The sequence below is a fragment of the Saimiri boliviensis genome, chromosome 1, assembly GCF_048565385.1.
Source record: "Saimiri boliviensis isolate mSaiBol1 chromosome 1, mSaiBol1.pri, whole genome shotgun sequence".
NCBI lineage: Eukaryota > Metazoa > Chordata > Mammalia > Primates > Cebidae > Saimiri > Saimiri boliviensis.
Window position 1 is genome coordinate 113,272,540 of NC_133449.1, and position 20,203 is coordinate 113,292,742.

Consider the following 20,203-nt stretch of genomic DNA (forward strand, 5'->3'; position numbering starts at 1 on the left):
CTGAGGATACTAAAAAGAGAGGCCAAGATTTAGTAACATCATTAATTTTTACTGTTTCATCAAGGACATTCTTCAGTGAAACATGCTCTTTGATACAAACTGCAAGGGGCCGTGAAGAGTGGAACGAATACTGGTATAATTCGGTAGCACTGCCCTTATTCATACTGAGAAACCATCAGTTTTACCCACGTTTGCTTTTAAACAGTCATTACAAGTGTTGAACAGGAAGAAAGCAATCAATGTCTTAATACTTTTTAAAAGTAATAAATTATTTGTGTGTTTTATTTTCAATCAGCTTCTCAGGTTAAATTAGTATTCTTGTAAGAACAGTTTGGGCCATACATGGTGGTTGACACCTGTAATCCCAGCTATTTAGGAGGCCAAGGTGGGAGAATTATTTTGAATTGGGTGTTTGAGACCAGCCGGGGCAATGTGGCAAGACCCCATCTATCAAAAAAGACAAAAAACCAAAAAGAAAAGATCAGCTGGGCATGGTGGTATGGACATTTTGTCCCAGCTACTTGGGAGGCTGAGGCAGGAGGATTGCTTGAGCCCACGGAGTCAAGCCTGCAGTGAGTCAGGTTTGTACCACTGTGCTCCATCCTGGGGGAAAGAGCAAAACCCTATAATAACAACAACAACAACCAGTTCTGACATCATGGGTCTCCTAGGGAATCTCAGGGGTCCACCGACCACATTAGGAAAACCACTGGTTTCCTAAATAATCACATAATGTGTTAGTTTGTAAAGTTCATTAAAGACTGCCTTCTTTTAAAATGAAAAGGCAATTAAGTGTGTAGCTCAAACTACTTCAGCAAACATATAGTATAATAAAGAAAGATTTGGGAAATCTTAATGGATTCTAAAAAGTTCTAAAATCCTTATTGCCAACAACTACTGCTTCCTAAAATGTTCCTGTGTTCCACTCCACCATGAGGTTAGAGGAGTAAAAATAGACATAGCTTCTTACCATTGCCTGTTAGCGGGAGTCAGTATTTAAAGGCAAGTCTGGCTCATCAATGTAGAAAAGACTTCCCAGTTCAGAACGTGATGTGTTGATGAATAACAGGTCAAGAAACCTTCTGAAGGCCAGGATCCAGGAGAAAAACTGGCAACAACTGTTTTGGTGAACAAATTTTACCAAAGCAAACAAGAAGTATCTCCCTCCGCCCTCCATGCCCTACTCCCAGCAGATACTTTACTAAGATATTAACCATTTGTGAATTAATCTCTTAAATGCACATTCTTCTTTTATAGATATGCAAATAGATCTCTGGCTGTTTTTGATGAGCCAATACATCCACTTTCAGTAAGTGTCACTTTCTCTGAGGTTCTGTTTATGTCTTATGAAGTTGTGTTGATTTCATGATGAAGTCAAAATCATCCACCATTAAGTCTTCACTAAGTTGTGTCTAATCATCTTATGTAAGGAGTGTTGTAAATTGGTCACACTGGAGTAAGAGCTGACGTACAGCTTTGTTTAATTTTTGCACTAAGGGGAATAAACATACCATCCAAATAACAAAATGTGTCATTTTAAAAGATAAGTTTTTATAGCAGCAAACAATAAGAATATTTGTAAGTAGTCCTAACAAATATGAACGAACTCTGTGAATGGAATTAGAAAACAATTTAAAGTTAAATTTGTTTAAGTGCTATCAAAACTTAAAAACTTGCTGCTTCAGGCATATGATAGCCACAGGGCCACCTTAGCACCTATGGTTACACAAAACCAAAAATATTTTAAGATCCTGCCGTTTATATTTTTAGAACTAAAAGACATATTATCCCAGCAAGATTATTCTAAGGGACATGTGGGCACCAATTTTAACATCCCCATCTTAAGAGTACTTAAGAAGTTTTCTTGAATGAATATGTATATTGACTTTCTTCTTCTTTCAGCAAGAAAATATTCCAGGGAAATCCTTTGAGGATGATCCCACACGCAACTGCATTTTCAGTTATTTCTGTGCTCTTTCTAAAGTCACAAAACTAACAGCTCCAGGAGCAATCGTAGCATTGGTAAGCTATTTCTTATTTATAAAGCATCTTTAATAACTGGTCTCCTACACAGCGTATGACCGTGTTTCTAAATAAAAGTTCCTAAAGTTATCATCAGATCTTTTAAGAGAAACCTATGCAAACAAAGTAAATACACATATTAGAGTTTAATCATCGTCATGTTTTAAAATGATGCCATTGCTTTTCTTATCACAGAATAATTGCTACTGAAAGCAGCAGGAGAGACTTCTGGTTTCTCCCTCAACAGATTCCAATGTAGGTCTAAGCTGAGTTCCAGGCTGTATTTCCCCACAGTTCTGACCTGGAGCTGCTGCTCTGAATGCTTTGTTGTTCCTGTTGACCTCTTGTGCCTGTTCGGGAAATTGCCCAGGAATGTGGAACTACTAAGACTTGGACGTGGGCTTTGCTAGTTAGCCTGCCAAGCCATAGCTGTGTCCTTACCTCTACATGGTTCTCCCAGAATTCCTGTGGTGAGACTCATTCAGAATATAAAGTCCTGTTCAGATGGCTGGGATGGTTTGACCCTCCCCACACTAACCATGTGGTAGAGGAATGTCAACTACATGGCCTGGAGAGAAAGGATACTTAGAGCAGTACCCTCTCCTTCAGCATCCAGCTAGAGCTTAGGGGTGAAGGCCTCCGCTGGGCACCTGCATAGAAACCTCTCCATGAGCACTGGATCAGATGCAGGCCATTTCATGGAGCTGCAGCCATTGGGAATGCCCAGCACATGCTGGGGGGAAGCAGGAGTGGTACTTCCAGATGGAGAGAGAGAGAGAGCTGAGGCAGGAGGGAAAGCTGGATTGAAAGAAGGGGGACTTCACTGTATACAGGCTAAATTTGGAGTGCCTGTGAGATAGCAGAGTGACGTGTGCAGTCATTATTTGAATCAACGGAACTGGAACATGAATCTGAGCAGTGCAGTCATCATTTGGATGTATGGGACTGGAGCATGAATCTGAGCTGGCGGTAAGGAATGAAGAGTAAGAGTAGCTGCTCAAGGCGAGGCACAATGGCTTACACCTGTAATCCCAGCTCTTTGGGAGACCAAGTCAGGCCATCACCTGAGGTCAGGAGTTCGAGGTCAGCCTGGCCAACACTGTGAAACCCTGTCTCTTCTAAAAAATACAAAAAATTACCTGGGCATGGTGGTGGACCCCTGTAATCCCAGCTACTTGGGAGGCTGAGGCAGGAGAATCTTTGGAACCTGGGAGGCAGAGCTTGCAGTGAGCCAAGATTGCACCACTGCCCTCCACCCTGCACAACAACAGCAACATTCTGGGGAAAAAAAAGAGAAAAAGAGTAGTTGCTCAAATGCAAAGAAACTGTTTAGAATGAAAGTGGACAAGCCGGACATGGTGGGATACACCTATAGTCACAGCTACTCAGGAAAAGGGAAAAAAGAGAAGATGGACAAAAGATAACTCTGTAAAGACCACCAGCATGTGAGGGGCAAGCCCCCAGAAAAGAGCCAGAGTACGAGGAGGAAGAGCAGGAGAATGTGATAAGAACAAAGGGTTCGCGATAGGAAAGGCTGGGGTCACAGTGCTACAGGCTGCCAAGAAGGTCCCCATTCCATAAACACCCCTGGGATGCCAACCCTGTGTCACTCTTCTAAATGCTGGGGTAGAGAAGAGGACAGGTCGAGCACAGTCCTTGTCTTTATGAGGCATTTGTTTTAATGAGGAAAGCAGTTCTTTTTTTAGGTAATGGCAAATAGCAAAATGATAAAGCACGATTCAGAGACAGTGATGGGAGGGGCTCGCTGTTTCTGATAGAATGATCAGGAAGAGCCTCTCTAGAGAGGACACATCTGAGCAGTGACCTGACTATAAAGCGAGGATGATAAGGAATGCTGGCATTATAGGCAGTGGGCTGAGTGCCAAGACTGAGACAGGAACACATTTCACGTGTGTTCAAGGAACAGACAGCAGGGAGCCCGCCTGTGAGAGAAATGAAGGAAAGAATGGAAAAGATGCGGCTGCACAGGCGGAGCCGTCGCTCACAGGGCCCTTTGGCTTGCAGACCGGGGACGAAGTCGAGGTATTATTCCAGTTTGAAGCGGGGACTAATGGTAGATCTTGAGCAGGGCAGTGCAGCGTTCTTAATTTAGAGGTTATCCCAAGTGCTTGGGAGAGAGCAGTCCATAGTTGGGAGGGGGGTTGGGGCAGAGAAGAGGACTAAGTAGCAACTAGGCTGTTACAGGTGAGCCGTGGCACGTGGCGGCCCAGAACCTGAAGCAGGCAGCCTGCCAGTGAAGGTAGCCATGGAGGGATTATGCACGGATTAGAGGAGGGTAACTCACATGTAATTATTAGTCTCCAGGAGCTGGGCCAATGGCAATTTCCTGGACAAGATTAGGGCCAGGTTGGGGAGTGGAGCCTTGGGGTGAAGGGCTCTGGTTTGTGGGTGTGAAGGCTCCAGGGACCTCAGCAAGAGGAGTCTCAGGTGAGTGATGGGGTTGGGGGGGTGGTTAAGGTGAGATGGGAGGCAAGGAGCTGGCACCAGGGCATGACACTGTGAGCAAATGAGAGGATGTCATGGGGGAGCTGGGGAGAGCAGGATGGGAACAGGCAACACATTTGTATTGGGGAAAATCTCTGGCAGAGAGAGAGAAAGTCTTCAAGAAGAGGTGATTTGGGGAACAGTGTTCTGCAAAAGTGGATAGGATCCATCATGCTGATAGAAGAGTCAATGTTAAAAGAGAAACTTTCTCACTGACCCAGGAGGGCAAGTGGTATCGATGAGTGTCAGCGGGTCACTGGCTTACCAGTAAAGGTGACAGGAAGTTGAGGGCTTGCCAGTGCTGTTTCAGTGCTCTCTCATGAGTCCTGTGGAGTTGAACACTAGGAGGGAGGGTTATTCCTTGGAAAACCGACAGTGCAGGGTTTTAGAGAAAGGGAGCAGGATCTCTCATAAGAACATGTCATGTTCAAGGGCCATGTGATTTGGAAAACACAGTTGACTTTGGAGAACATTGCCAGATCTGAGCCACCGATCTGATAATGTTCAACAATAAATGAACTCTCTTAAAATAAACTGTTTTTCTTTCACCTTGATTCGAAGACCTCAAGTAGCATAGAGTCATACTCTTCTACAGAGCACCCTCTGAGGTAGCAACATCTCACAGCTTATCTCTGTAACCTTCCCTCAGCTGGTCCTTCTTCTAGTTCTTTATAGGATAGAGATTGGACAGATAGACAATCATTTCTGAGATTATCTCACAAACTGCTTGGCGGGTTTACAGCCACCCCAAGGATAGAGAGGCTGGCAGCTCTCTCTGCCTTCAAACCGCCAGAATTGACTGAATGCAGATACTGGAGGACAAGAAATAAGTTTTTGTGAAGTGATTGTGGAGACATGGAAAGTAGGGGCTGTGAGCAGGACCCTCCATTCCTTCACATGCGTTCCTCATCAAGGCTCTGGATACAGGGACTGTTTCTCAGCAACAGAGACCTGCCCTTGTCATGCTGTCTGCCCGGCAGCACTGGGAGGCACTCTTGACCTGCAGTTCCTAAGCCTGTGTCCCAAAAGCGGGTGAGTTGTTGTGAAAAGGAGAAGACAGCAGTGTTCTCATTATGACTTGGGTTCTACACGTTCTAGCATGGCACACCTGTAAAATTCCTATCTACCTGCCAGCCAGGTGTGACGCTGCACGCGGATGGCACTGTAGTGTTTCCTGAACAACCTTAATCTGCACCAGGCCTGTGTTTGTGCTGCCTTTCATGAGTGTGAAGGTGCTGAAGGTGCCTTTCTTCATGCTCACATCCCTGTGAATGAAATTGGCATGAAAATTTCTGTGGGCAGAGTATGCTGCAGAAGTATCTGACTATGACGGGGACTGGGCCTCTTGCTTTGTCTGAGCAAACTCTCTGCAGAACATGAGAATAAAAGGCACTTAACGTTCTGGCCAAAACCAGAAGTCTTTCATTCTTAAATGTTATCAGCACACTGAAACAGAACTGAAATCAAAGACAAGTGCTCTCTTTTGCAGGTGTACATTGAACGCCTTTTAACGAATGCTAACATCGATCTTTGTCCTACTAATTGGAAACAAATTGTCTACGGAGCCATGCTTCTGGCCTCCAAGTTTTGGGGAAATCGTCGTCACTGGAGTGCGGATGACAGCCAGAATCCCAAGGATGTTGCAGCTGAGACAATGTGAGTTTCTAAGGTTTTGGCAAACTTTGTCATCATTTTCCATGCCTCATTTGCTCTCCAAGTTATCAGTGTAAGAAATATCTTTATAGGTTTCCTTGTGCAGATAAAGGAAGTAGGCATAAGACCACAGACTTCAATCTATCCAGCTTTAGTATAACAGTTTATATTTTCCAGCATTAATGGGTAAGTCTTGAAGTGTTATTGTTGTAATAACTGGCTGATAAACTGAAGTGTTTTTCTGATTGTTTTTTGGAAAACCTCTTACAAGTGTGCTGTCAGAATGACACAGTGCAGTAAATATCTTTATAGCTTTTTAGAAGCCACCTGCCAGTTTCAGTCCCCTTTGAAGGGGTAAACATCAGGCCTTTGAAATAACTGGCCACTTTTCAGGTGTTAAGGCCTCGGGACTATGCAGAACTTACAGCTTTAACCTAAGTCACCCATTGTGTATTTGCTTTTGCTGGTCCTTGTCTCCCCCTTTAATCTGAAGATCTGCTTTTATAGGAACCTTGAGATATGATGTTAAATAGCTACAGATTTCTCTGCCCTGGCTCCTCCCCATTAACCTTGCATGTGTTTGGAAATCGGTCTGATGAGTTAGAAGCTTGCACGTTCACCTCCCGCAGTGTGAGAAGCATTTCTGGGGCATCACGCCATGCCCACCACACTCACAGGCTCCCTGGGTACTCAGACATTCACAGAAGCAGGCTCGGGGCCAGTAGTTGTTTATGAGAGTCTGGGAGCTGTGCAGGGTCATGGAGTTCCTCCCAGATGCACCAACATGGCACTGCAACACAGCTTCCCCAGGGTTCCCTTCCCATTTGGCCTTATGACTGCTGTGAAGTGAAGGGCCCTGAAGCAGGCAGGCAGGGTGAGCAAGGGGGCATTTCCAGCAGAGCTGCCCTGGGTGCCCGCTGGACAGTGAGGACAGCTGTGTCAGCCGCATCTGGTGCAAGACAATGGAGCAGCTCTTGTTTACGTTGACCAGCAGAAAAGACAATGCCAGGCAGTGGAACAAGTTAGTTTTGTGATCCATCTTTGCCCGTGACTCCACATAGGGGGACTGCTATTCAGAATCACCTCAGTGTATGGCTGCAATTGAAGATACAGTTTATATTGTAGATACACTGCAGTGTGTATGTATCTACATTCAATCCCTTGTGCACAGGAGTTCAGACCTGCTGGGTAACACAGTGAAGCCTGTCCGTACAAAAAAATTTTAAAAAAATTAGCCAAGTGTGTTGGCAGGTTCTGTAGTAGTCCCAGCTACTTGGGAGTCTGACGTGGAAGAATTGCCTGAGCCTGGTAACTTTAGGCTGTAGTGAGCTGTGATCACGTGACTGCACTTCAGTCCTGGGTGAGGGAACCAGACTCTCTCTAAGAAACAAACAAACAAACATTTTTGTCACCACTTTGCTAATAGTATAAACCAAGTGATAATTGTGATATTTGGGGGAGCCATTTTAGCAAAGAGTATGACAGCAAATGAATTTGAAACAAATGGAAGTACTTTGAAAGCTGCAAATGCTAAAGGGAGTTTAATCATAGTCATCCACTGCAAACTGTTCCCTAAAAGGAAGCAAGATTTGTGACTGCCTGATTTCTCCTTCTCTGCTGCCTAGCCAGAGCTGATTTATCAGTACAGGATAATTGCAATGGAGAAAGTGTTTAATTCATGCAGAGATAGATGTACAGGAGACCAGAGTTTGACTATTACTGAAATTAGTCTCTCTGAAAACTCTGGGATGGTTTTCGAAAAAAGTAATTTGGTGTGTAGTGTGTCAGAAAGTGGGGAGTGCTGACAGATCAGGTCAGCGATGAAATCATAGGGGAACGTTGAAGCTGTCCTCCTGCATTGAGTTGGCTGCTGGGTTGGGGCCAAAAAACCAGATGAGCCACGTTGATTTGTTAGGGTGGTGTCACCTGATCCCAGTACAACGTCTGCAAAATATCTCAAGCACTCAATTTAGGTTTTACAATAGTGATGTTATTCCCAGGATCAATATGGGCAGGTTCAAATTCTTGCAGCCTTCAGCCTCATGACTCCTAAGCCACAATTTCTAATCTTGTGGCTAATTTATTCATTGTGGAAAGGTCATCTATCTAGTTCCCAGGTGGGAAAGGGGTTTGTTTTGGGAAAGGGTTGTTACCATCTTTGGTTACAAAGTTAAACTACAAACTACATTCCTTCCAAAGTTAGTTTGGCCTCTGTGTAGGAAAGAACAAGGACAGCTTGGAGGTTAGAAGTGAGATGAAGTCACATCAATCCTCTTTCACTGTCATCATTTTCTCCGTTACAATTTTTGCAAAGGTGGTTTCAAATTTGTAATCATGAACACTTAGTTCTGCCATTTTGGCAGCTGAATTGTTCTCAAAACCTGCAGCTAAGCTGGCTGAGGCTCTGATTTCCAGTCACAAGATCAGAGAGCATGCAGGGATAAGTGCAGGTTTCCACAGAAGTGAGCTCCAGAAGCAGTGGAGGCAGAGGCCAGCCCCAAGAAGACAGGTTCCAAACAGAGCTGTTTGTGTGTGAACGGAGATATACCGGGAGCTATGGTCTGAACAGGCTGCTTCTGTTTGTGATCTTGGGAAGCTGAAAAGCATTACGTCCAAGCATTTAATAGACATGTGTCTCACCCTACTCCTCTTGACTATTTGCAATGATCCCATTTTGAGTGTCAGTTTAACAGATAAATAACTGCTGTCCCTCAGATTTTTCTTAAAACGTTCCAACATCGATGTGTCTCCCCGGAATATATATCTTTTCTAGAGAGTTAAACTGAGTAGCCACTATGCAGAAATGCTGTGTTGTAAAGGGTATGCTGTTCAGTCAACTAGCTGTTTAAAAACCCAGAAATCGGCCGGGTGCGGTGGCTCAAGCCTGTAATCACAGCACTTTGGGAGGCCAAGGCGGATGGATCCCGAGTGAGGATCCCGGATGGATCCCCCTCGGGTGGATCCCGAGGTCAAGAGATCAAGACCATCCTGGTCAACAAGGTGAAACCCCGTCTCTACTAAAAATACAAAAAATTAGCTGGGCATAGTGACGCGTGCCTGTGATCCCAGCTCCTCAGGAGGCTGAGGCAGGAGATTTGCCTGAACCCGGGAGGCGGAAGTTGCGGTGAGCTGATTGCGCCATTGCACTCCAGCCTGGGTAACAAGAGAGAAACTCCACATAAAAAGAAAAAAAAAAAAAACAGAAATCTTAGAAGATGAATCGGCTGTTCACAGAATACTTTTCTTCAGTGATTAAACCTCTATGAATAGCTACGTTAATTCTGGGAAGTGCCATTAATTTCTGTAGTAAGTCACGACCTGATTACCTGTCTATACAAATATTGTTTCATTTACATTTCTATAGACCTAAGGATACGTGAAGAGGATATTAATTTTAGAAGGAGGTTCAGTTGGATTTTACGTTCAGCAAATGAGATCCCCACATCTTGACTTAGAGTCTAACTGCCCTCCACTTTCAAGCATTTGCTTACTTGGCCAATGGGTAAAATGTTAAAAACCTTCAAACCAAGAAACCAAATGTATTGTTCAGATATTGATCATTTTTAAGCAATTAACTCATTACAGGGCTTACTCTGAAAGCAGCCAGAATGACTCTAACTGTGTACCTATTAATTTAGCTTTGGTGAGGGCAGCTGGATGACCGTGAGGCAGAGGACGGCTCCCAGTGCTTTCCTCTCCCATTGCCTCCAACTCCCCCACATTCTGTTCTGTCCAGGGGTGACAGATGCCGAGTTCTTCAGGGTTGCATTCCCAACTCAAGAGCAACACTGCATGTGTTAAGGCCAGGGCCCTACTATAAATCACATTATAATATGAGTTTAGCCAAAATGACTCTCCTTGACTTTTCTGCCTTTCAAATTGGAAATGTTATTCTTCCCCAGTCTCTTCCTAATATTAAGGTGAGCAGAAACTTGCATTATGCCTCCTTGACACAGCCTGGTGTGCTGGAGCAGAGGGAAGGGGATTCTTTTTGCCATAAAATGTATCTTGCTTATGTATTTATTTGGGATCAATTCTCCTTGTAGCCTTACAGTTTTTCATCCTCTGAGGTAATAGGGTGGCTCTCCATGGGTCCCCTTGTTGCCATGGTGATGCGCCCCATCTTCCTGTTGGTGCTTCTCTACTTCAGCAACTCCCTTCCTGTTATTGTCCTGGGAAATATGCCTGGAGCTTCTTCAGAGCTAAGAAATGGTACCCATCATTCCTGTCATCTCATCACCATTGCGGGGTTTGTGAGTGAGCTTGGAGTCTGAGTTGCGCAGCTGCCCTAAGGGAACTGTGAAGAATAAGCCCCGAGGCAGCAGCAGGAGTGCAGAAGAGGCTTCCACCTCTCCCTCATCCCAAACTTGGGCTGCTGGGATGCGGAGGAGACCCCAAGCAGCTGTGCCTTGTTTGGACATTAGTGTAAGGACCCAACCACTCAGCCTTTATTTGTTTCAAAACAGAACTTTGAGCATCCTAGTAGCTCAGAATATTTTTAAAGATAACCCACTTGACTAAAATTGCCCTGTGTTCGCTTTATTGTGTTTCTCCTCCCACAGGAGTAAGATGGAGAAGAGTTTTTTGGAGCTACTTGAGTTTAATATTCATGTGTCTGCCAGTGTTTATACGAAATATTACTTTGACCTGCGTGCCTTGGCATACGACCATGACCTGTGTTTTCTATTTAGTTTTCTTCGCAAAGATAAAGCAGAGAGATTGAAGGTAAGGCTGTGAAGTCACTTAGTGGAGTTTCCCATTGGCCGCAAAAGCCAACATCTGTGACAAAATCATATTAAGTAGTGATTAGGAAAATGAAAGCCTTAAAATTAACAGACCAAAGTGCTTATTTTTTTGGCATCATATTTCAAGTCTTTTACACATTATACAAGAATCATCATCATCATTATTATTATTAATATTACTATTATTATTATTCTTTTAGGAGAAGGAGTTTCGCTCTTGTTGCCCAGGCTGGAGTGCAATGGTGCGATCTCAGCTCATTGCAACCTCTGCATCCTGGGTCCAAGGGATTCCCCTACTTTGCCTCCTGAGTAGCTGGGATTATGTGCAGGCACCGTGATGCCCGGATATTTTGTATTCTCATTAAAGACAGGATTTCTCCATGTTGGTCAGGCAGGTCTCGATCCCTGACCTCAGCTGATCTGTCCACCTTGGCCTCCCAAAGTGCTAGGATTACAGGGATGAGCCCCTGCACCAGGCCATGGATCTGTATTTTAAAACGTTATTGATATTCTCACTCCTTTGACCATAATTCAGAATAATTTTTGTTAAATTTAATCTGTTCTTAATGAGTTTCTTTTTATTTTCTACCTGCATTTTTCTTTTTATTTTAATCTGTTCTTAATGAGTTTCTTTTTATTTCATGAATAAATACAGTTGTATTCCTAATTATATCTAAATAGACAATGCACTTACTGCTCTTGACTGTCTTTTACTTCAGCAATTTACAATGTCGTGTCCTTGTCTATTCTGTATATCTCGGTGCAGTCCCAGGAGTTTATCGGACAAAGCAGTAGTGGCTGAGAGACTTGTGCTTAAACTGTATAAGGTGCCAGTGTTTCAAGTACTAGGTGTAGGAACGACATGAGCTTTCAGTGAAAATGGCTTCATGGGACAATGTAAGATTTATGGTTTATGACTCTTGGTGAGTACACAGGGAAATTCCAACTGAGACAGACACATTTAAAACTGGCATTGTCTCTGGTGTCTCGGTGGTACTTTGGAATAATACATTTCTCTACCACAATGTGCAAGTAAAGTAGCACCTTGTGGTGCTTCAATCATTAGACTTCTTGGGTGTTCTCAAGCAGCCCAGCACGCACCTGCCTCATTAAAATCTGCTTGGAGTGTGTAGTAACTACTAAGGATTCGGTAGAATTTGAATCACTGAGTAAGTTGATTGTTTGGCACAAGTGTATGTTGATTATGCTGAAGGAACAAGTGCACAGGTAACAGATAATATTGTTACAAGCTTGTCACAATACTCTGAAAATCTTTTGGAGCCCTATTTTATTTTTTATGTGACAGTATCACCAAGCAATGAGCCCAACTTTCAACCTATAAAGTAAGTTTGTCTTGCCTCTGGCAATCTTTTCATAGCTCTTAAAGGAGACTACCTTAGTGAATGGGCAGGGAGTTGCATCCTCAGAACCTGGCACTGTAAAACTCAGCCAAAGCAGCTACAAGGGAAGCCTCCAAAGGAATCTCTATGTGTGGTTTCTCATCAATGATGCCTTTTTAAAAATGTTGGAGCCTTTTTAAAAATTGTACCCATTTTCTCTTTAATTGACTTTCCTAGGCTATGTCACCACCATGTGAATACAAAGACTTGCACAAAGATGTCGCCACTGTGAGAAGGGCCGCCAGCATGGATTTCATCGCTATTCGGCATTCTAATGCCATCTTACCTTAAAGACAGAAATTAGCATTATAAGATCCTGGACTCGTCAACTGTAAAGACTACAAAATATCACTTCTATTGCTGAAAAAGTCCAGGAAAATTAGGATCTTCTTTTTTTATATTTTTTTTTTAATTTTTTTTGTTGTCGTTGTTGCTATTGTTGATTTTGTTGTTGTTGATTAGGATTTTCATAGAGCACAGATTTCTTCAGATAACCATACTGTGAAGCTCGGTGATGGTGGCATGAAGAGTGGGTGCCAGGTGCTACCTAAACTTCTTGTTCCACTGAGTCCAGATGGCATTCCTAGGGCACTACCTTCTTGAACAACTCTTGGGGAAGACTACTGTCACATGGACACACCACATCCCAGTGCAGAGTCAACAGTCACCCACAGTCCCAAGCAGGTGACAATCTGAACTGAGCTGGAATTCAAAAAACTATAGAATTGGCCCCAGATTTGTGAGAGTGCCTGGGTTTGGATCTCTGTCCACAGAGGCACTGAATGCACGATGGCCCGAAACAACAAGTGTGGGAAGATAGAATGCATGGGGACAAGGCTGTCATTACTCCAAGTTCCATGGGGGCTCAGGCCTGTTCATCTCGTCTTTGAAGGGAATCTGTACATGTGAAATGAGGCTCCCACCTCATGGTAATAAAGGGAGAGACGAAATCAGCTCATCTTCCCCCAGGACCATACTGGTCATACCAAAACACAGAGTCTTGCTGTGTTGCCAGGCTGGAGCACAGTGGCGAGATCTCCAGTCCCTGCAACCTCTACCCCCCGGGTTCAAATGACTCTCCTGCCTCAGCCACCCAAGTGGCTTGGACTACTGGCATGAACCACCAACCCAGCTAATTTATATATTCTTAGTAGAGACAGGGTTTCATCATGGTGGCCAGGATAGTTTTGATCCCTTGACCTCGTGATCTGCCTGCCTCAGCCTCCCAAACTGCTGGGATTACAGGTGGGAGTCACCGTGCCCGGCCTCTTGCATTTACGTTCACAATAAAGTGGTTTGGAATATTCCACTGTTGATTTGTGATTTCCTCCTCCAAACATAGTCTGTGGCTCTGTATACATAACTGAATATTTTCATGTATCGATATTTTGTGTCTGAAGATGAAATATTAAATGAAACATGTTAAAATGTTTCATGCAAAGCCTTCGGTGCTTGTAGCGTCTACTCTTTGGTGAATACACAAATTCATCTATTTTAAATATTAACATTTGTATTAGATGTGATAATGATATTTTTTTTCTCAGCTTCACTTGTTAGATAGTTACGTATGTTCTTTCATAATTAATGATATTGTATCTGATATTTGATGTAAAAAACTCCTAGAATATTTGGAATTGATAATTGAAATTAAACAGCAAAATGAGAACTGCTGAAACCTAGTGATAATGTACTTATGATGGGTTTATTATCTATGATCTCTTTCATTATTAATTTTTAAAGTTTCCGTGGAAAACTGTACTAAGAACTTAAAATTGTCTATAAAACCCTTCGTGCCCTGCGCTTTAGCTCCAATGCATAATGAATAAAGGAAAATGGATTTTCCTTCAGGAATTCTGCTGGACTCTTCCTTTCTTTTCCCTTTAACCTGGGGGCAGCGTCTTCAGGTCACCATGGGGTGAGGTGACCATGAATGGCGTCCCTAGAACTGCCGCTGGGAGGAGTGTGTATGTGGAGATGGGTTTCGTGGTCACGTTTCTTCCTCGGGTCTTTCTGGTTGTGATGGTGGCTTTGAGGATGGTTTCTGAGGATCCTCTCCAGGGGATTCCTCCACCTTTGGTGTCTCCCTTGGGGGAAGGCCCGAGAATATCTGGAGAGGGATTCCTAGGGTCACCCCTGTGTGACAGAGGTGCCTTGTGCGGGTCCAGAAAGCCGCGTTTTTGGGGCGGTGGAGCCTCATCTCCCATGTAGGGTGGGCGGGATGTCTGAGGGAGTGCTGGAGGAAAGCCCTGTGTGTCGTGGTCGCTGTGCAGTCTCAGTACAGCCCTAGACCTGGGGAAGTCATGATGGAGACTCAGAGGTGCTTGGGGCAGGGAAAGGGGTAGCCGAGGCAGTCACCAAGGTGTGACAGCATCGCTGATGCCAGGAGGCAGTTTGGGGAGGGGTCTTTGGAGGGGAATAATTGTGGAGTCTCCACAGGCGGGGAAAGTGTGAGGGTGCTCCAAGGCTGGAGGTCAATGCGGGGGTAGGTGGAAATAACCTAGGGAAGCTCTCAGGAGAATAATGGGCCCCACAAGCGTTGGGGTGGAAGGAAGGCGCCTAAACAGGTCCTGTCTTGCAGGGTCCTTGTGCAGGGTGTCTGAGAGATGGATCTCTGGGGCTCCTGAAGTCACCGATACCCTGCGTGGGGTGTTTTCCAGGGTCAGACCTTTCCAGGTCCTGGAGCAAGGAAATGAAACTGGCTTCTTCCTCCCCACCGCCTGGTTGCTGCTTGGCAAACAACCTTCGGGAAGTGCCATGGCTCCTGGCATTCCCTGACAGGCCACAGAAGCGGCTCAGGGCTGGGCCCAGATCAAGGGGTCCTCTTAGATATTTATATTTGATGTTGAAAGTGACATGGGAATAAAGGCTTCATCTGCGCTTTTGTTTCTAGTCTCAAACTCCATTTTGCTGTGTCATCTTCAGCAACATTTCCCTCTTAGGGCCTCATATTTCCTATATATTTTGGGGGAAATCTGGAGTTTGGAACATGAGTTACCTGTATCAGGACTCAGTATAACATCTATAAATGGCTGGTAGGACATGAACCAGACTTAATTAATTTATTTATTTATTTACTCATTTATTTATTTATTTAGAGATGAAGTTTAGCTCTTGTTCCATTGCCCAGGCTGGAGTGCAGTGGCAGGATCTCAGCTCACTGCAACCTCCATCTACCGGGTTCAATAGATTCTCCTGCCTCAGCCTCCCAAGTAGCTGAGATTACAAGCACATGCCACCACCCTCCAGTTATTTTTTATCTTTATTTTTATTGTTTGTATTTTTAGTAGACACGGGTTTCACCATGTTGGCCAGGCTGGTCTCAAACTCCTGACCTCAGGTGATCCACCCACCTCAGACTCCCAAAGTGCTGGGATTACAGACATGAGCCACCACTGCCAACGAGGGCATGAACCAGATCCATGACACTCAAAATGTGCTCCACTAGCCAGCACTCACCTCACCTGGGAGCTTATTAAAAATACAGAAGAATCAGGTGAGGTGGCTCACCCTTGCAATCCCAGCACTTTGGGAGGCCAAGGTGGCCGAATCACTTGCGGTCAGGAGTTCAACATAGGCCTAGCCAACATGGAGAAATCCCATCTCTACTAAAAATATAAAAAAATCTTAGCCAGGTATGATGGCCGGTGCCTGTAATCCCAGCTACTGAAGAGGCTGAGGCAGCAGAATCTCTTGAACTCGGGAGGGAGCCACAGAGTGAGACTCCACCTCAAATCAATAAATATTTTTAAAAATTAAAAATAGCAAAAAAATAAGAAAAATAAATAAAAAATAGCTTTCTTGTCGTGGCCTGCACACTGTGGGCTCGTGGGTCTCTGAGACCTGAAAATTGAGTGTTTTCACACCCCAGGGGCTTCCTCTGGCAGCTCTGCAGCTGTCACCATGCCACAGAATGAATATATTGAATTACACTGGTAACGCTATGGATACCATTTGGATGACAGTGAGAAAAAGAGAAAGAAGGAAAGTCCTGAGGCTCATCAACGTTCAAAGAAGGCAAAGAAAATGATTGGTCTGAAAGCTAAGCTTTACCATAAACAGTGCCGTGCTGAGAAAATACAAATGAAAAAGACTATCAAGATGCATGAAAAGAGAAACACCAAACAGAAGAATGATGAAAAGACTCCACAGGGAGCAGTATCTGCCTATCTGCTGGACAGAGCGGGGCAACCTCAAGCTAAAGCACTTTCCAGTATGATTAAACAGAAACGAAAAGAGAAGGAGGGAAAATGGGAAGTCCCTCTGCCTAAAGTATGTGCCCAGGGAGAAACAGAAGCATTGAAAGTTATTCGAGGGCCAGGCATGGTGGCTCAGGCCTGTAATCCCAGCACTTTGGGAGGTCAAGTGGGTGGTTCACAAGTTCAGGAGTTCAAGACCAGACTGGCCAACATGGTGAAACCCCATCTCTCCTAAAAATACAAAAATTAGCTGGGTGTGGTGGCAGGCGCCTGTAATCCCAACTACTTGGAAGGCTAGGCAGAGAAGTGCTTGAACGCGGGAAGCGGAGGTCGCAGTGAGCCAAGATGGTGCCACTGCACTTCAGACTGGGTGACAGAGCAAGACTCTGTCTCAAAAAAAATTAAAATTAAGGAAAGAAACAGTGGCATTATCCTGGGAGTACAATGGAAAGAAACCCTAATACCACAGCTATACAGCAGACCTAAAAGCAATCAGTCTTCATTAGACGTCAAAGAACTCTATGAAAACTATTCTAAAGACGAATGTAGATACCATAAACTATATGGTTAAAAACTTAAAAGTACAAGCTCTGAGGTAAAGCAATGCATTTTTTTAATCAAAAGGCAAAAAGAACCCACAAAAATCAACTATATAAAAGCCATGTTCCATAAAGGAACGTATAGCACTTTTACACAATTAGCATGTAAGAAATGATGCATGATGCTTGCTTTTCTTCTTATAATTTTTGTATTTTTAGTATAGATAAGCTTTCACCATGTTGGCCGGGTTGGTCCTGAACTCCTGACCTCAAGTGATCCACCTGCCTCAGCCTCTCAAAGTGCTAGGATTACAGGTGTGAGTCACCGCACCTGGCTGGCAAATAAAGAACAAGCCTTCTGAGTAACACAAGCAAACCTCCCACAGTTAATTCAGAGTTGAGGACCACTTACACTGCCGAATTCACGCTCAATCACTTTAGATTCTTGAAAGGTACAGGTGATAATCATGTCTCCTTTGTTTTTTCCTTAACTAAAATCGAACCTGTCATTTATGAACTTCTTTTCTTATCAGCCTTTGCCTATTAACTTATATTAAAGAATAATCTGGGCTACGCACAGTGCCTCACGCTTGTAATCCCAGCACTTTGGAAGACCGAACAGGGGTGGATCACGAGGTTGGGAGTTTGCGACCAGCCTGATCAACATGATGAAACTCCGTTTCTACTAAAAATACAAAAAATTAGCAGGGCATGGTGGCGCGTGCCTGTAATCCCAGCTACTCAGGAGGCTGGAGCAGGAGAATTGCTTGAACCCGGGAGGCCGGGGTTGCAGTGAGCCAAGGTCACGCCACTGCACTCCAGCCTGGGCGACAGAGTGAGACTCCGTCTCTAAAAAAAAAAAAAAAAGAACAATTCGAAAACTAAGTTGAGGTTTAATTTCTTTCCCTTTTTTCCTTCTTTCCTTCTCGCAATAAAAAATCGGGAGGTTGTTATTTGACTATACTTACCAAAACCTTATAGTCACTGAAAATTATAAGTTAAAATACTAATAAGCAATCATAATTTCCTATTGTTTCAACTATTTTTTCTTACCTTTACAGGAACTCTACATTTTAAATATTATTAAATTTTAAATTATACATTTTATGAACTAGTATGTCATTTAGAAATTCACTTTCGCTTCTATAGTTATTATTAAAAATTTATTTTTCAAATTTTTTATTTTTCTAAATTTTTAGTAGAGATGGGGTTTCACCATGTTGGCCAGGCTGGCCCTGAACTCCTGACCTCAAGTGATCCACCTGCCTCAGCCTGTCAAAGTGCTGGGATTACAGGCATGAGTCACCACGCCTGGTGACTGGCGAGGTCACTGCTCACTGCAGCCTCCGCTTCCCAGGCTCAAGCAGTCTTCCCACCTCAGCATCCCAAGCAGACGGGACAACAGGCACGCACCACTGAGGCAGCAAAACAGGATCTGGAGGCGGGGAACATAAAGTCGATCTCACACTTGGGCTGTTAACAGGAAATATCCTCTCCACAGAGAACAGGCCAAGTAAATGGCTCTGTAACCTTACCGTTTCTCTGAAAACGTGGGCAATGTCTCCACTTGCCCGGGGTGCATTCCAAGGGAGTTCTGCCATATTCTGCGAGCAACTGGGGTCCGATCTAAACTTCTCATGGGAAAAGTACTGCGGTCCTGGGATGAAGTTACGTAGGAGTAAGGGGGAAAACCACCTCGCCGAAATGACCGGTGAAACTGTCCTACAGCCCCTGGTCCGTGCGGCTCGGGCCGGGAATCTGCGGCGCAGGTGGCGGCTCCTGGTGCTGCAGCGGGCTCGGGGCGGCGGCCGAGGCGGCGGAGGCGGAGGCCAAGGTGATGCGCAGCCGCTGGAAACCGCTGGAAGCCGCTGGACGGGAGGCAGGGCACCTCCAGGCCGGCCGCCAGCTTGGCCTCGTTGGCGCCAGTCCGGCGCTGGAGGTGCACGAGCAGCTGCGGCTGGCCGCGGCGGAAGTGCGGGCTGCGGAAGTGGTGGAGGGGCCGGTCCCGCCGTCCCGCCGCCCCCCGGCCCCGGCCCCGACCCGGCCTCGGCCCGCCCTGCACCACCTTGTGGAAGCCGGAGACGTTGAGCTGGCGGACGACGCTGGTGAAGTTGGTGGTTGTGAAGAGCCCGGACTCGGCCCCGGCCCCGCGGCCCCGCCGCCGCCCCGCGGCCCGGGCGGGCTGAGCAGCTCCACCTCGAAGAGCGGCTGGTGGATGAGCAGCCCCTCGCCGCGGCCGTCCCAGCGGGTGGACCGTTACCACGGGCTGTTCACCAGACGCCACCGTTCGGCGGGGAAGTTGTTGGGCTTGATGGGGATGGAGAGCGGCGCCTCCTGCATCGCCCCGCCCGGCCCGGACCTCGCGCCCACCCACCCAGCCTACCTCTCCCTCCCCGTGCTCGATTCCCGCCCCCGACCCCCGCCGCGGCCTTCGCCTCGCCCTGTCGGCTCCTGCCTGCCCGGCCGCCGCGGACCCCATGAATGTCTTTTGACAAGTGTCCGTTCTTGTCTTTTGTCCATTTTTTAATGGAGTTGTTTGTTTTCTGATTAAAATTGTGTTAATTTCTTTATAGATTCTGGATGACACTTTTGTCAGGTGCATCGTTTGTAAAATTTTTCTCCCATTCTGCAGGTTGTCTGCTTACTCTGTTGACAGTTTCTTTTGCTGAGCACAATCTCTTTAGCTTCCTTAGGTCCCATGCGTCTATGTTTTCGTTGCGATAGCTTTTGGAGACTTAGTCTGGAAATATTTGCTATGGTTTATGTCCAGAATGGTATGTCCTGGACGGTTTTTGTTTAGGATTTTCATAGTTTTAGATTTTGTAATGTAGGTCCTTAATTCATCTTAAATTGATTTTTTCTATGATAAAAGGAGTGGTCCAGTTTGAATCTTCTGCATATGGCTAGCCAGCATAGTTTGAAAAGTTGGGTAGTGTGTTGCCTCTAGCTGTATTCTTTTTGTTTAAGATATCTTTGGCTATTCGGACTGTTTTTCGGATTTACATAAATTTTAAAATACTTTCTTTTCTCATTCTGTGACAAATGACTTGGTAGTTTGATATAATAGTATTGAATCTGTAAATTACTTTGGACAGTAAGGCCATTTTGACATTATTTCTTCCCATTTACGAGCATAGAATGTT

At 44.9% G+C, this 20,203-nt stretch overlaps 3 protein-coding genes across 3 annotated transcripts in view; 1 reads left to right on the forward strand and 2 right to left on the reverse strand.

Annotated features, from left to right (window-relative positions):
- The window catches only part of LOC141581415 (uncharacterized), a 578,148-nt gene that overhangs the window by 234,516 nt on the left and 323,429 nt on the right, over positions 1-20,203 (reverse strand). The window lies entirely within an intron of this gene.
- On the forward strand, positions 1,081-14,136 carry LOC141582028 (cyclin-Y-like protein 1B). Its single transcript, XM_074389509.1, has 5 exons — positions 1,081-1,309; positions 1,903-2,022; positions 6,017-6,183; positions 10,743-10,905; positions 12,503-14,136. The coding sequence occupies exons 3-5, from the start codon at positions 6,095-6,097 to the stop codon at positions 12,614-12,616; spliced, it is 366 nt and encodes a 121-aa protein (XP_074245610.1). The 5' UTR covers positions 1,081-1,309; positions 1,903-2,022; positions 6,017-6,094; the 3' UTR covers positions 12,617-14,136.
- Positions 15,980-19,539, reverse strand: LOC141581710 (heat shock factor protein 5-like). Its single transcript, XM_074387979.1, has 2 exons — positions 18,596-19,539; positions 15,980-18,495 (listed from the first exon to the last, which is right to left on the reverse strand). Exons 1-2 carry the CDS (start codon positions 19,537-19,539, stop codon positions 18,438-18,440), a joined length of 1,002 nt encoding a protein of 333 aa, XP_074244080.1. The 3' UTR covers positions 15,980-18,437.

What these genes read in the sequence shown, in the direction of transcription:
- LOC141581710 (XM_074387979.1), bottom strand. Translation starts at nt 19,539, where the DNA reads ATGGGGTCCGCGGCGGCCGGGCAGGCAGGAGCCGACAGGGCGAGGCGA. An exon ending in CCCACGTTTTCAGAGAAACG is followed by an intron (nt 18,496 to 18,595) that starts GTAAGGTTACAG and finishes CCCCGCCTCCAG; the next exon opens with ATCCTGTTTTGCTGCCTCAG.
- LOC141582028 (XM_074389509.1), top strand. Translation starts at nt 6,095, where the DNA reads ATGCTTCTGGCCTCCAAGTTTTGGGGAAATCGTCGTCACTGGAGTGCG. An exon ending in GATGTTGCAGCTGAGACAAT is followed by an intron (nt 6,184 to 10,742) that starts GTGAGTTTCTAA and finishes CTCCTCCCACAG; the next exon opens with GAGTAAGATGGAGAAGAGTT. An exon ending in ATAAAGCAGAGAGATTGAAG is followed by an intron (nt 10,906 to 12,502) that starts GTAAGGCTGTGA and finishes TGACTTTCCTAG; the next exon opens with GCTATGTCACCACCATGTGA.